The following is a 16,094-nucleotide window of genomic DNA, read 5'->3' on the forward strand; positions in this document are numbered from 1 at the left end:
AGATGCTGTTCAAGGCACAAGTGGGTAACCCTATAACATTCACTGGCTCAATTTCTACTATAATACAGCCGTACCTTGGTTCTCAAACTTAATCCGTTCCAGAAGTCCATTCGACTCCCGAAACCGTTCAAAAACCAAGGGCCGGCTTCCAATTGGCTGCAGGAGCTTCCTGCACTCAAGCAGAAGCTGCATTGAATGTTAGTCAATAAAGGGATGTGACTACAATTCTCTTGGGAAATCTTCACAATAACAGGCTCCTGATTCTTTCTTATTCTGAAATATACATGAGCTTGGTTAAATTAAATAAAATAAGCTCTGCCCATCCCCCCCCCAAAAAAAATATGCACTTGCATTAACTATCATTCCAATACTTCCTAAGTAAGGCTGCAGTCCAAAGAACTTTTTTGTCCCAAGTACTGATGAAATGCCAGTTTTAAAATATGTTTTAAGCATATTATGTTTTAAGCATAACTACAAAGGCAGCTTTATGTGCTTCCTCTTTCAACAGGTTGTTTTATACAATTGTAAGTGTTGGAAGAGGGACGCGGGTGGCGCTGTGGGTAAAACCTCAGTGCCTAGGACTTGCTGATCGTATGGTTCGGCGGTTCGAATCCCCACAGCAGGGTGAGCTCCCGTTGCTCGGTCCCAGCTCCTGCCCACCTAGCAGTTCGAAAGCACCCCTAAGTAGATAAATAGGTACCGCTTTATAGCGGGAAGGTAAACGGCGTTTCCGTGCGCTGCGCTGGTGCTGGCTCGCCAGAGCAGCTTCGTCACGCTGGCCGCGTGACCCGGAAGTGTCTCCGGACAGCGCTGGCCCCCGGCCTCTTAAGTGAGATGGGCGCACATCCCTAGAGTTGGACACGACTGGCCCGTATGGGCAGGGGTACCTTTACCTTTACCTTTTAAGTGTTGGAAGGGACCCTGAGGATCATCTGGTCTAACTCCTTGCAATGCAGGAATATGCAGCTGTCCTATTCAGGGATCAAACTTGCAACCTTGCCATTAACAGCACCATGCTCTAACCAACTGAGCTAGGCTGTGTTTGTCTGTTTCAGCAAAAGCAGCTGAGGATTCTTATGGGCTGTGGTCCACAAATATTTTGCCAAGATAAATTTATTCGTCTATATGGTACCACCAAAATGTTGTTTTTATAGGCTGAAAAATAACTATCAGGGTATTTACAGGATCAGGTCTTGGGGGGAAACAGCAACTTAGTGCTCTCCTGCTCTTGTTTTCCACACAATATTTTCTTAATGTCTTTTGTTTGGGTTGTATCCTTGACATCCAGCCATCTCAAACACGGTTTCACTATTTCATATACTGCCACCTGCTGCAGGCACACAAAACTCAAACTAATTCCCTAGATCTGAAAGTAATTTTTAATCGCCCACTAAAATAGAGGGAGAAATCTGTCATTAAAGCTGCAATCCTAAACACACTTACTAGGGAGTAAGCACCGTTAAACATAGGACTTTCTTCTGAGTAAATCTGAAATTTCAGCAGGGTTTACTGGTTTTGCTACCATCATCATTCCTTCTAACAGCAAATTTGGGTGCTTGAGAGCTGACAGGATTGGAACCAAAGGGGGCACTGAGGAAACGAGAAGAAGATATTAGTATGCTCAGATGAATTTAAAGCTATGCAAGAGTACCCAAAAAAAATTAAGGTGGGAGGAATCTCCCCATCTCAAAGTAGCCTAATGACTTGAGGGGGTCACAGAATGTTGTGTCATTTGAGGGGGGGGAGGAGAGAATAGTAAATCGACTTGCTTGAGCATCTTGCAATCTACATTATCCTGTAAGAAAGCACAGCTGGCTGGCATCCTGAACAGGGACACTCCTGTTAGTGAGCAAAGACAGTGCAACAGCCAGCCATTTGAATTTACACAAGAAGTTCACAGCTAGCCTGTGAGACTGACCAAGTATAATGTGCTGTCTATGATCTTCCGGTCCTAACCCCAGTAAGATTTGGGCAACTGTGTTCTATACCAGCCGTATCTTCCAATGGATGAGTGTCGGAAGCCTCTTTGGACACAGCTCACTGTGGAAAGGTGATATGTAAATAAACTCAGTCCATCAAATCAAACTGTTTTCAAAGGCTAGAAATGCAGTCCCCACCCACCAGAGTCTTCCAGCCCCCTTCCCCCTCCCAGCTAGAAAGCTGCTGTGACAGGATGGCTTTGATTGCAAAGAAATGAAAGGGGGGAAATAACATGAGCATTCCAGTCAATCCAGAAAGCTGGGCAGTGTGTCAGGCGTCACAAGACAAAAATGTTGCCACATTAATTAAGATGTGCTGTGCAAAACTCCTTGACCCCTGGATTTAAAACAAGTTAAAATTTAAATTTAAAAGAGCCCTGGCTTGAACCAGGATCATGAGAACATGGACCAAAGTTGATTAGCCTGTTCAATGACATTTTTCTTGTCTTCATATTGCTGTCTTGTGGATGGAAGTGCAGAAAATATTGTAAACAGTTTAATCTTCTCTTTATGCTTTCATGTTGTAAATCTTTCAGAATTCTCCATCTAGAGACCATAGACATTCACATGGAAATCCTTTCCTGTTTCAATAGCAACCACTTAGCCTACGAACGACCCTGAAATAAATACATTAACCCATGTCTCAGCTTCATGTACAAATCCTACAAATGATTGTTTTCTCCGTTGTTTATGTGTTAAGGCAAAGTACAGTCCAGCTCCTCTGTTAAACACCCTCTTTCTCCTTGAAGACAGAAGGCCTATTTAAAAAACAGCTAGTGAGTGCTCGGAAAAGGGACTGCAGGAAAGCAGACTTTGTATGCAAAAGGTCCCAAGGTCAGTCCTCAGCATCTCCAGGTACGGCAGCGAAAGACTCCCGCAGTCAGCGCAAGGACAAAATTTGAAGCCGGAGCGGCAATGATCTGACTCTGTGAAATGTAGAGCAGGCAGGGCTCAAGGTAGGCAGACCATAATGAATGCAGCCAGGGCTGGATTTAGGTTTGATGAGGCCCTGAGCTACTGAAGGTAATGGAGCCCTTTATATATCCAGCTGTCCTTTGTCAGCAACAAATTGTTGCTGTTTTTTGTGTTGAATATATGCTATATGGTAATTTATGGACCTAAACGGTAAAGCCATTTGCAGCTGCATGCTACATGTTGTCATGCAACTAGTCAATGCAGAATGTAGGCACCCTATATATAGAAATGAGCAAACCAGTGATATTTTAGGGAGCAGGCTAGCAGATGGGGTCCATTACTTACATCATAGGAGCCTACACAACACAAAGCACTGTTGCTGTATATAGGTTTTATTTTGTTTTTTATCTTATATTTTGGAAATGTACATCATTCCCCCCCCTTTAAATTTCTTGGGGGGGGGCGAGAGTGGGGCCCTAAGCTATAGCGTGTTTAGCTTATACGTAAATCCAGCACTGAATGTGGACTGCTTTTCATGCACGTTTTCTCACCTGCATTGTACATTAAATGGAAAACGCCCCCAAGTGTTCAAGTGCGCTTACCGTAAACCCATTTGGAATAAAAGAAAAACACTGGTAGTTGATCAAAATGAGATATCAGCCTATTTCCCTCCCTGTGGAACGCCCTCCCTTCAGATATCAAGGAAATAAAAAACGACACAACTTGTAGATGACATCTGAAGGCAGCCCCGCATCGGGAAGTTTTTAATGCTTGGATGTTTTTATTATGTTTTTTAGATGTGCAGTAAGCCGTCCAGTGTCTGGGGAAACACAGCCAGATAGGCGGAATATAAATATGATGATGCTGCAGCATTTTTGGGGCCTGATTCGGAGGCTAGGGGCTTCCCCGCTCCCCCGATTCTGGTGCTCACGATCTCCGCATCACACCCCACCCAAAGCCTCCTCCTCTTTGCGACGCAATGGCTCCCTCCCTTCGCCGTCCGTGCAGAAGCTCCGCCTCGGGAGCCCAAACGCGAAGGCCGCGCCTCCCTTCCCACGTGTGCCGCCGGCGGAAGGGAAGCAGCGCCTGCGCGCCCGAGGAACGTGGAAGCGCGGCCGGGGGCCCTCGTCCAAGCGGCGCCGCTTATGGAGTGCGCCCGTTTGTGGAGCCGTCGGCTGCAGCCCGTCGCGCTGCGCGTGTTCGCCCCGGGGATCTGCTGCTGCAGCAGCCGCCGCTTCTTGCAGAGAGGGCGCTCCGCCTGCTGCCTGCCGGATGTCGCGGCGTGGGCTGCCGGCAGGCCCGGGAAATGCCGGCTCGAGCCGGAGGGCAGGCGGACCTTGCTGCGCGCAAGTAAGTCACGCGCTGTCCCAGGCAGGTTCTCCGTCCTGCCCGGGGATGCTGGGGCTTTGCAGCCCGAGTTTGTTCGTGGTCCCGCAGGAGGAAGTTCCGGGGCGACTTGCTCACCGAAGGAAGAAGCCCGGCCAGGGCTTTTCCTGTCCGAATGGCTCACGCAGCCTTACCAAGCTCAGCAAAAACCTTTTTACGCACGACTGTAGTAGATAGTGGAACTGGCATTCAGCTAAGCTTTGCTCAAGAGTAGGCCCACTGAAACAAATGGACCTACCTTAGTGAACGGTTATTCATTTCAGTGCAGCTACTCTGAATGAAACGGAGACTACTCTGCGTGAGGAAGCTCGCTTGGAGGAATTTGACCTAGAAATCCCTTTGCCCAGTGAAAACGGTCAGCATGGATGAACATGGGTGTTAACTGGTCTTCGTTTACATCTTTGCACCGTGACAGTTGAGCCAGATACAAGTGACAGGAGTTGCAAGTATCCATACTTGAAGCAAGGCCCATTGTGTTTGTGGCGCTGAGCCCCAAGTGTGCTGCAATTCTGTACATGCTTACCTGGCCTTGTGCCCCATTGGAGTTGGTAAGGCTTAATTTCTAAGTAGGCATACAGAGGATTGCACTATAAAAGCACATTTTGCCCCTCCTTTAAAACACACAGTACAAGTAAGTGTGCGCAAAATGTGGTGCAATACGTTAAATGGGCCAGCACCCATGGGAAGTGCATTGAAATGTGTATGAAACACTTGTCCGTGCACCACACCCCCTTATATTTGCCTCCATGTTGCATTAGTAAAAAAGTTTTTAGAAGTTGGGAACTTTGTTCTGGTTGACACTCCTAGCCCCAACTTCATTTTTTTTTTTAATTAGTTACCCAGGACAAAAATAAAATAACTTTCCTCGAACCTTGAAGTAATAGCCAACCTGGTTTGTTTATGGAGAACTAGTTTGGCATCAAGAACTGCAAACATGTTAATCGGTGGTGGTCTTGCAGTCTAAAGATGCAAATAATATGCAAATCGTTGACCTTGGCAAGAATGATGAGCTGTGACTTATGATCAATGTGGCGCTTGCTGCTGAACATATATGAGATCAGCAAATATTTACAACTTTGAACTTCTTTTCACCCCCCTTCAGATGATCTGTCTCGACACTTTACTACAGATGTATCTCAAGCCACTTTAGCGAGTGTGGCTCCAGTGTTTTCAGTGGTAAGTACTTCCTCCAGTTGTGACTATGGGATGCAGGGCAGGTCTGAAGAAGGACGTGAAACATGCCCCCAAAGCGCCAGCTTTGGGGGTGCAGAGTTGGTTATTGGCATCCAGAAACTAAGGGGAAGTTAAAGGAAGAAGACCCTGAGGAGAGACCTGAGAGAGGAACAAGAAAGAAAGCATAATGGCGCTGTGGGTTAAACCACAGAGCCTAGGACTTGGTGATCAGAAGGTTGGCGGTTTGAATCCCCGCGACAGGGTGAGCTCCCATTGCTCGGTCCCTGCTCCTGCCAACCTAGCAGTTCAAAAGCACGTCAAAGTGCAAGTAGATAAATAGGTACCACTCCAGTGGGAAGGTAAGTGGCGTTTCTGTGCACTGCTCTGGTTCACCAGATGCGGCTTAGTCATGCTGACCACATGACCCGGAAGCTGTACACCGGCTCCCTCGGCCAACAAAGTGAGATGAGCGCTGCAACCCCAGTGTCGGCCACGACTGGACCTAATGGTCAGGGGTCCCTTTTACCTTTTAAAGACATTGGAGAGAAAACAAGTAGATGTATGGGTGGACTGGGGCTGTTGCCCCACACCCCAAACACTTACTGGGGACTAAACGTCAATTAACATAGCGCAGTTGGTTAGAGCATGGTGCTGATAATGCCAAGGTTGCAAGTTTGATCCCTGTATGGAATAGGCATCTGTCATGTATGATCCAGTTGAGATTCCCTCATCGCGGGGATTGGAGTAGATGATCCTCAGGGTCCCTTCCAACTCTGCAATTTTATTATTCTGTTATAAGCATGTGTGGGATTGCCATATGGAAAAAAATCGTCACAGAAATGACTGTTCTACCAACAAAGTTAATTGATGCCATTGCCCAGGAGTGATTTGGGCCTGGCTCATTTTGTTGCTGTTTCCAATTCCCTCTTATACATTAATTTGTGAAGCATTTTTAACTTGTAAATAGCGCCCATTTTCATTAGACTCCACAGTGGTCGCCAGTCTCCCCTCTTTGTTCAAAGTTGAGAAAAGTGTGCTGCCTTCTAGAAGCGCGTGCGCCTTGCGAAAGTGAAAGACGTATTATCATCATTTCTCACCTTAGAACTACTTCACGGATATTCAAAAGGTTGGGTCATGGGGTGGAAACACCACACCCAGGTCTGGTGAGCCTGTGGCCCTGCAGCTGATGAAAGGCTGCAACTCCCATCCTTCCTGATAGTTGGCAATGCTGGCTGCTGAGGCTGATGGGAGCTGGAGCTGAGCAGCAGCTGCAAAGTCACAGTTCTGCATACCTAGACTGCATACATCTTGAGATATATGTAACCAAGGTATGAATTAAGCTGGATATTTAATTCTTTAGTGCAGAAATGCCTCTAGAAATAGCATGGCCATCTAAATCATATGAATTCTGTACATTTTACCTAATTTTTTTTAAGAATGTGGCAGTACTGATTTTTCTCTCTCTTTTTTCTTTCCAGATGAAATTCGATAAAGAAGGTGGTATAAGCTTTTACGGTAGGTGGAATTCTAGTCTTTACTTCTGAACTCAACAAAGGCTAGACATTTTGAAGACATGCCGATGCAGCAATGTTGATTGTTTTCTATTTGGTTGCTGGATGCTAATCCACAAATGCAGTCATACCTTGGGTTGAAGTTGCTTCAGGTTGAGCATTTTTGGGTTTCGCTCCGTGGCGACCCGGAAGTAACAGAGCACGTTACTTCCAGGTTTTGCCACTCGCGCATGTGCAGACGGTCAAAATGACGCCACACGTATGCGCAGAAGCAGCGAATTGCAACACATGCAGACGCAGGCTGCGTTCGCTTCAGGATGTGACTAGGGCTCCAGAACGGATCCCATTCGTATCCAGAGGTACCACTGTAATTTCATCTATTTAGAGGGCAGTGCTGTGGCAGGATCTGCCAGGCTGAGCAGCTTAAGATGCAACGGATCTCTGGCTCAGCCAAAGATTCACTGTGGTAACTTGCTCATTCTGGCTCAGCTAGCCGAGGCCAGTGTAAGTTCCCCAAAAGAGGTTGGGGCTGGGCCGGGGTGGTGGTGGAGCTGGTCTGGATCCTGATCCCATTCAGCTTACTCAAATGACCTGGCAACCAGGCATAGAACACTATTTTAAAGAGTTGATTTCCCTCTTCCAGGCTTAAGCAGAGCAACAGCAGCCCCACGGCTGAACATGGTTTGGATCTTACTGGAGTAACTTAACTTACCCCGGCTTGCTTTATGCCAGCTTCTTGTGCATAAGATTGTTCCCTTAACCTTTTTCAATATACTCAACATGGCTGACCTGGGGTTTGCAAGCAGGATCCCATTCTGCTTTATTTCAACAAGGTGTCTGTGTCATGTGGACTCAGCCCATACTCTGGATCCGTTAATTTCTCTGGGTCTTGTGCTTGCTGGAGTGATGCCTTCGAGAAGCTGCTGTGGTCTTTGTTCTCATTTCACATCGTTGTGTTGTTGTTTTTTTAATAAACTCCTCCTTGGCAGAAAGAAAGAAAACAGAGCTATATCAGGAACTAAGTCTCCAAGCGCGAGATCTGCGGTTTCAGCATCAAGTCAGTGTATCCCCCAGGAACAACAGGATTATAATGAGAATGGAAGTAAGTGCACCTGACCAATTCAATTTTTTTTAAAGAAGAATTTTTATTAAAGGTTTTCATGAAATACAAAAGAACGTGCAATGTCTCTTTTGTTGTTGTTCAGATTACAGTGGTACCTCGGGTTACATACGCTTCAGGTTACACACTCCGCTAATCCAGAAATAGTACCTCGGGTTAAGAACTTTCCTTCAGGATGAGAACAGAAATTGTGCTCCGGCAGCAGCAGGAGGCCCCATTAGCTAAAGTGGTGCTTCAGGTTAAGAACAGTTTCAGGTTAAGAATGGACCTCCGGAACGAATTAAGTACTTAACCCGAGGTACCACTGTAGAAAGTCTTTTGGTTATGTTCGGTGTAAGACAATATGGTAAACTTGCACACTATTTTTCCATTTTTCCAACCTGCTCTATTTGTGACGTTTTTATGTCAGCGTCATTTGGGCAGATTCTCTTTCTATACATTTGTCGGTTTACATGGGCAGTGAGAGAAGGTTGAGGGGTGTGTGAGCAGTTCTGCTTTCAAAAATAGTTTTCATAATTTAAATTCCCAGCTGCAAAAAGTGGTACTATATGTACAGCAGACTACAATAGGAAATTCAGGGCTCATCTTTTTTTTTTTTTAACAGCATCTAAAATAAAACCAGAAATTATTTAAAAACAAACAAACAGGTAAAAGCAACAAGGGATAGAAAACATATAAAATTTAAGCATGCAGAACAGCAGCAATAGGAGGAAACCAGACACTAACCAGATATTTAGCTCTGCATTTATCTGCTACTATCAGGAAATCAGCAAAAAAAAACCAATCCAACACTATGTAAAGCCTGCACAAAAAAACAGGTTTTAATCCCCGCCCCTCCGGTTTTAACTTAATGATGGAACAAGCTTGCATATGGGTTTAGATTGGTTCCCTGGAGTTCCACAGACTTTGCACCAGTCTTGTGGGGGGCAGAGTGTAGAAAATGTCCTCCCGATGGTGGTGCTGCACTTGGGATGGGGCAGTGCAACAGCAGGGTTTGGGGAGCTCCAGACAGCAACACCTGTGGGGCTGTCACTTCCAACCTGGAGGACCTCAGTCCTCACTCTGCCCCCTTCTGATGAACTTGCCAGTGGTGGGAGGGTGCCACTGCCCTCCGCACCAGCCCCTCTCACATGAGCCCCTGCTGGTTGGCACCATGTAACCGAAAAGCCTGCAAATATACAAAAGCCCAACTGATTTTATCCTCTGCTTCTTTCAGTTTTTGAAGGCGGTGATTACACCGGAGTATCTCCTAATCCTAGACTATCGCAATTTGAACTTGGAAAAATGGCTCTTCCAGGAACTGGCACCTCAGCTAGCTGGCGACGGTCAACTTGTTACATATTCTTTGCCCTTTGAATTCAGAGCTATCGAAGCAATACTACAGTACTGGGTAAGCACCCGTGCGTTTACTGTACTGAGAGTAATAGCTTGCTGTGATATTGTGCTTGTCAGGAGTTCAGCCTACACTCTGGTAGAACCCTGGTAGAGACACATTCCCAGTTGGCATGTTCTCTTCCTCTTGGTCAGTCGTTCGGGAGCTTCAAAAGCTTTCTTCAGCCCGAACATCACAGCGACCGAAGCCAACTGACACCAACACACTTAGGGATCTGCAGAGTTTGCGCATCATGCGTAACAGAACTCAGCATTTTTGCTAATCTCCTTTATTTACATATAAACACACACTGCAACATGTCTCCCTCTCTAGCATCAGACAGCAAAGAGAAAAAGAACAAAGGACAACAGTCCCACTTCACGGAACACAGTAACACAAACATCCTGTCTCTGTCACTTCCCACTCGGTGGAGTCAAAACATATACCGTCATGTGATAGACACCAATCCCATGACTGCAATCATGGAGCAGGAATTCTAACAGTGCTAAGGAAGGCTGACTAGGAACATAGTCTGCCTCTAAGCTGGCCAGGTGCAGCCCTGATTGGTAGCTTTAAACTGGCAGAGGCGAAGGAAAGAAGTCTCCACTCTATACCATTACCCTTACGAGGAGGAGTTTTCACTTCCCTCCAGTTAGCTACTAGGGCTACTAGGGCTCCCAGGGCACCTATGAAATGGTAGACACAGCACCTTAGCCAGTGAGTGGCTGACACATTACCTGACCACATGCCTCATCTGCAGCCAAGGGATCGAACTGGCTTATTTTATTAAATAATGAAAACGGGTGCATGTGTTCAAGCTGACTTCCATCAATAAAATAAATTATTCAATTTTGAAAGCTTAAACACATTAACATCAAATTCAATATATGTTTCTCTTACAAAATAAACAAGATGACTTCCCACGCTTACCTCCATGGTGTTTTTGTTCCCACCCATATTCTGCGTTGTATGTCAAGACTATATCTAATACGTATTTCCTCTAGCTATATTTATTGTCATTCTGAATCGGCTGCTTTTAATTCAAGTCCTGCCCACAATTTCATTTGACTATAGTTCTTTCTCAAGTATTTCAAAAAGGTTTTCCATTCTTCAATAAAAGGTTCGTCATTTTGGTCTTGCACTCTTGCTGCCAGCTTTGCCAGTTCTGCATAGTCCATTGGCTTTGCGATCCATTCCTCTTTGTTTGGGACTTTTTATTCCTTTCAGCGTTGCTCATATAGGATTCTGGCAGCTGTTGTTACATACATAAATAGTTTAATCATATTCTTTGGGGCACTTGTCCCCAATATCCCTAGAAATACTTTGCTACAGTATTTGTGTTTCTGGATGCCTGTCAGCTTCAGGGATTTCAGGAGTGTCTGACTGTGTTGCCTGCTTTGCTGAGCAAGAGGCTTCAATGACCCAAGACATTCTAAAAGGATTGTTTTGATTCTTATGAAGGATCCTGTTGTTATCTAGATCAGCTACCTGCACGGGAGACTTACCAACCTGCAGCCTCAGATTCTTGAGACCCTGGATGCTTTAGTGGACCCTAAGCTTTTATCTGTTGATAGGAGCAAAGTCCATGTCCTATTGCAAAATGGAAAGAGGTAAGAGAGACTCCCTTCCCACTTTTGAATGACCTACTTGGACATTTCTGTATAAAACCTGAGTTTTGAGCTATGCAATAGTTGAATCTTGCACAGGCACACTACTGGTCTGGGGTGGAAGCGCTTTAGGGTCAAGTCCCAAATCTGAAATCCTCAGCAGTTGTAAAAGGGGAATCCTAAACTTGTTCTTGCTGCAACATACTAACTTGGCAACCTGTCTGGAAATTACTCCTTCACATGATGGTTGTGAAGATAAAAAAGACTGTATAATATGGATGGAGAAGAGAGCGTGTACTATGCCTAGCTGTGGAAGCAAAACTTAATCTGCATGTAAATCCTTTGTAGAATTGAGGTACCATTTTGTTTGTTTTTGTTTATAATTTGTTTTTATAAATGAAAATGCTTACAAAACCCTCTTCCCCCTAAGCAGGTCCGCAAAGTTACCCATGAAAATGCAAAAGAAATACAAAAAAAACCACCCAAATTAACCCAATCCTAAAATATAGAAAATAAAAAAGCAGCAAGCTGGTGTGTGTTTTTTAAAAAAAACCCCCACTAACAGTTACATTATGAAATGGTCCTTTATTAAAAGACCTGAGGAAGAAAACAGTTTGAACCTGGTGCATCACTGATGCTAATGTAGGTCTGCACCTCGGGGGCCACCACTGAAAAGACTATTCCTGGTCACCAACTGCTCCACCTCTGAAAGTAGGGTCTCTTAGAGAAGGGCCTTCTACAGATTTTAATGAACTTGCAGGGTTCATATGGGGAAAGGTGTTCTAGGTTTTAAAGCAGATATAAGGAACCTATAGCCTTCTGGACATAGTTGGACACCTATCAGCCCCAGACATCATAGTCAAAGATTGGGGGTGATGGAAGTTGTATCCCAGCAAGAGCTAAAGGTCCACAGGTGCATGCAGATCTCCTACAAAACGACACTTGACTCTAGTGTCATCTTGGCGGTAGCGGTTGGTTTTTAATTCTTCCTCCTTTGCTTCTAGCTTGTCAGAGTTAGAAACAGATCTTAAAGTTTTCAAAGAGACACTCCTGGAAATCTTAGACGAGGAAGAAGTGCTGGAAGAACTGTGCCTGTCTAAATGGACAGACCCCCAAGTATTGTAAGTATACATTGGGATGCTTACGTTGGGCAAGGCTTTTGGATTCGAGGACTATGTATGGGATTAGCCAAATAAACATTGTGAAAGTTTGGGTATAGGAAGCGGCATTTCCTGCATCTCTCTAAACCATTTAGATGTCTTTTTTCCTAGCATTTCGTTTTGGGAGAGGACTAGCCGCACAGAATGCTGCTGCTTTTGTAAGAACAGACATGTCAACAAGTGCTATGGTGGCGCCAAGTTGCAAAAAAATAGTTTTGTCAGCAGCCTAGGTGGTATGGCAACTATTGCAATTGTGGACTAAATATTTTATTTCTTAAAAGTAACTTTACAGCCAGTTATAGGCTATCAGCTGCTTCAGATTGTTGAACAGATACTCTATATATTATGAGCTTTGGTTTAAATTGCTTTGTATGGTGCGCCGACACCAAAGGCTAGGAATTAGGGTGGGAGATGAATTTTGGTCTAGGCTTCCACTTGGGAGGGTATTAGCTTGCAGATTTTTGGTATGCTGGCATTTTAATTAGATCTATTATTGTTATTGTTATTGTTATTATTCACAGTGAGGAGAGTCTGTCTGGAATTGACCATGCAGAGGAGATGGAGCTGCTATTGGAGAATTATTACAGGCAGGCAGAAGATCTTCTCAATGATGCTCGTGAGCTTCGGGTATTGATTGATGATTCTGAAAGCATCATCTTTATCAACTTAGACAGGTTAGCTGCATGTAAGATTCTGCTCACTACAATTTTAGATGCACCTTCTGGAGGGCATTTGAAACTTGAGCTCGGTGGTGTTTATGTTTATGAAGCTTCCCTTCTTGTCAAGCAGAACAGATGAGTTGAATTCTATGCCGATAAAATGTGTTTTGTTATTTCATTAAATCTGAAGTAACTCCATGTATTCTAATCTGAATTCCCAGACCTGTCTGGGTTCTGGATGAAAAAGAGGTAGACTCTTCCGAGATCCTCGGATCTGCGAAATACTAACTAGCCTTTCGCTCCTCTTTAGCCACCGCAATGTGATGATGAGGCTGAACTTGCAGCTGACCATGGGCACATTCTCCCTCTCCCTCTTCGGATTGATAGGAGTAGCTTTCGGCATGAACTTGGAATCTTCATTCGAAGAGGTAAGGCACTGTTGAAATAAAAGTTTCATTTTTCTCTTATGAAACCACACACAGTTCCCAATTCTGATTGTATACGAATCGCATGAGATATACCATTCATTCTGGATGTGCAACTTCTCATCTACATCCATATCAAATAGGAAGGTGAAGCCTTGTGCCTAGTAATCAGCGTTTATCTCACATCTTTAGGAAACAGTTGGAGATAGTTCTCTTTAATTGGGCTTAAAAATTGCATTGTTTTATGAGTGCGCAGTATCCTTATGCATTTCATAAAGTGTTTCAGCTTTACAAGTGAGTGAACTAGATCAAATGCATAGCAGACTGAAAGGTTTGCCTGGGGTCTGAAAACACAGAAGTTCAGTACAATCTACTGTGACTTATTTTGGGGGCGCTTGCCTAAAGAAAGGAACTTCCCAGCTCCTTTTCGGCACTTGACCATCCTCCCCCCCCCCCCCCGTTCAGCAAAATCTCTGGCTAGTTTGGGAGCTTCAGCCTAGGGGAGAGGAGAGGAACCCACCATTGTGGGGGGGACCCCACTGTGAATCAGGGGACAGTACCCATAGCCCGGGACGCGGGTGGTGCTGTGGGTTAAACCACAGAGCCTACGACTTGCCGATCAGAACGTCGGTGATTCGAATCCCCGCGATGGGGTGGGCTCCCGTTGCTTGGTCCCAGCTCCTGCCAACCTAACAGTTCGAAAGCACGTCAAAGTGCAAGTAGTTAAATAGGTACCGCTCCGGTGGGAAGGTAAACGGCGTATCCGTGCGCTGCTCTGGTTCACCAGAAGCGGCTTAGTCATGCTGGCCACATGACCCGGAAGCTGTACGCCAGCTCCCTCAGCCAAGAAAGTAAGATGAGTACCGCAACCCCAGAGTCGGTCACAACTGGACCTAATGGTCAGGGATCCCTTTACCTTTACTTTTACCCATACCCCACATTAAGCCTTGAATGCAAATTTGCTTGTAAATCCAGTTGCCAGGCTGTGCATTAAGGTCTCTTCCCAATTGCCCTCAGCTGGAACAAGTGTAATCTTGGGGGATAGCTTGCTTTTTCAAAGTGGTGAAAATAAGATAACGTGATATTTGAAGAGTTGCGATTTCTCTGAAAGAATGATTTGCATCGTTAACTATACATTTCAACTTTAACTAGGACCGCAGAATGTTTTGGCTGGTGACAGGAATTATGTTTCTGGGCAGCGGCCTAATTTGGCGGCGTCTGCTTTCCTTTCTTGGGCGACATCTGGAAACTTCAATGCCTCCACCGGTGAGTAGGACCTTTCTGAAAGTTACACTGCCACTACCTTCGTCTCTCCCCAATTTGCCAGTTTCTCAGACTCTTCCCTGTGCATGTCTGCAAAGAAACAGCCAGAGGCCGAAGTGTGAAACAGTGTTCACCTTGAAGTGACTAGAATAGAATCTGCAGTAAATAAGGGGTAAAATTCCAAGTCTTGATGCCTGCTCTGCCTGGAGAGTCTTGGAAATTCCCTGTCACTTCACTTCTCGCAGTGAGGGAACCGCGCCAGAAGACCAGCGTCCAGACTGAATGACAGGGGTGGAGGCACTCCTTCAGGTATACAGGACCAAAGTCATTTAGGGCTTTAAAGGTCACTTTGAACTGTGCTCAGAAACATACTAGAAGCCAATGTAGGTGGTATTTTGGAACCAGTGCTATATGGTCCCAGCAGCCGCTCCCAGTCACCCGTCCAGCAGCCTCATTCTGAATTAGTTATAGTTTCCGAGTCACCTTTCAAGGTAACACCACTGAAGATTTCCTTCAGTGGATTTCAGAGTTCTTTTGTGCTGACTACTGGATTGTTTTCCCATCCTAAATCTTCTTCTTCTTCTCCCACAGATCCCAGCTCTGCTGAAAAGAACTCAGCCAGCAAATGGGAAGGTGGAATTTAAAAGCGATATTAAAACAGAACCCCTTGGGTCAAGTAGAAGCACACTGACTAACCACTGACCAGACCTCAGTACTGGTAGACCTGCAATAACTGAACTTTAGACTGTGTTCTCTTGTAATAATGTAGCAGGGATTTATCCTTTAATGACATGCCAAAGATGTGCAGCTGAGACCACCAAAACCTGAAGCTTTTCCGAGAGAAGAGTCCAGTTGACTTTTGTGCACCGCGGTAGCAAATCAGAATTCCACAAGTCAGCTGGAGGAGCTGAAGGTGCTTTTAATCTGATGTCTCCTGCGGGAAATTCCGTTTGGTTTAATCTTTACTGAACACAAGAAAATGGGTAATAATAATTTCCTCCCTCCAAAGAATGCAAAATCCAATCCAGGAATCTTACTGTATGTTCCGTAAATGGTGGTTTTCACACTTTATCACTTCATAGGTAAAGTTTATAGATTAGGGAAAATGTGACCATCCATACCGTCCTTAAACCTGCTTCCTGTATGTAGAAAGTTATGTTCTCATAAGAAGATTAGACGAACTCATGCGAGAGAGGGCTACCGGTGGCTGCTAGCCATGATGGCTATGTGAGAGCCAGTGTGGTGTAGTGGTTAAGAGCGGTAGTCTCGTAATCTGGGGAACCGGGTTTGCGTCTCCGCTCCTCCACATGCAGCTGCTGGGTGACCTTGGGCCAGTCACACTTCTCTGAAGTCTCTCAGCCCCACTCACCTCACAGAGTGTTTGTTGTGGGGGAGGAAGGAAAAGGAGAATGTTAGCCGCTTTGAGACTCCTTAGGGTAGTGAAAGGCGGGATATCAAATCCAAACTCCTCCTCCTCTTCTTCTTCTTCTTCTTCTTCTTCTTCTTCTTCTTCTTCTTCTATGC

At 45.1% G+C, this 16,094-nt stretch overlaps 1 protein-coding gene across 1 annotated transcript; it reads left to right on the forward strand.

Moving 5' to 3' along the window:
- Positions 1-3,963: 3,963 nt before the first annotated feature.
- MRS2 (magnesium transporter MRS2) lies at positions 3,964-15,639 on the forward strand. The gene is made up of 11 exons (XM_082235013.1): positions 3,964-4,244; positions 5,383-5,456; positions 6,932-6,968; positions 7,954-8,066; positions 9,301-9,474; positions 10,936-11,066; positions 12,068-12,184; positions 12,745-12,897; positions 13,193-13,310; positions 14,460-14,573; positions 15,162-15,639. The coding sequence occupies exons 1-11, from the start codon at positions 4,040-4,042 to the stop codon at positions 15,270-15,272; spliced, it is 1,347 nt and encodes a 448-aa protein (XP_082091139.1). The 5' UTR covers positions 3,964-4,039; the 3' UTR covers positions 15,273-15,639.
- The last annotated feature ends 455 nt before the right edge of the window (positions 15,640-16,094 follow it).

This window comes from Podarcis vaucheri, assembly GCF_965113315.1.
Source record: "Podarcis vaucheri genome assembly, chromosome: 8".
NCBI classification, from domain to species: Eukaryota; Metazoa; Chordata; class Lepidosauria; order Squamata; family Lacertidae; genus Podarcis; species Podarcis vaucheri.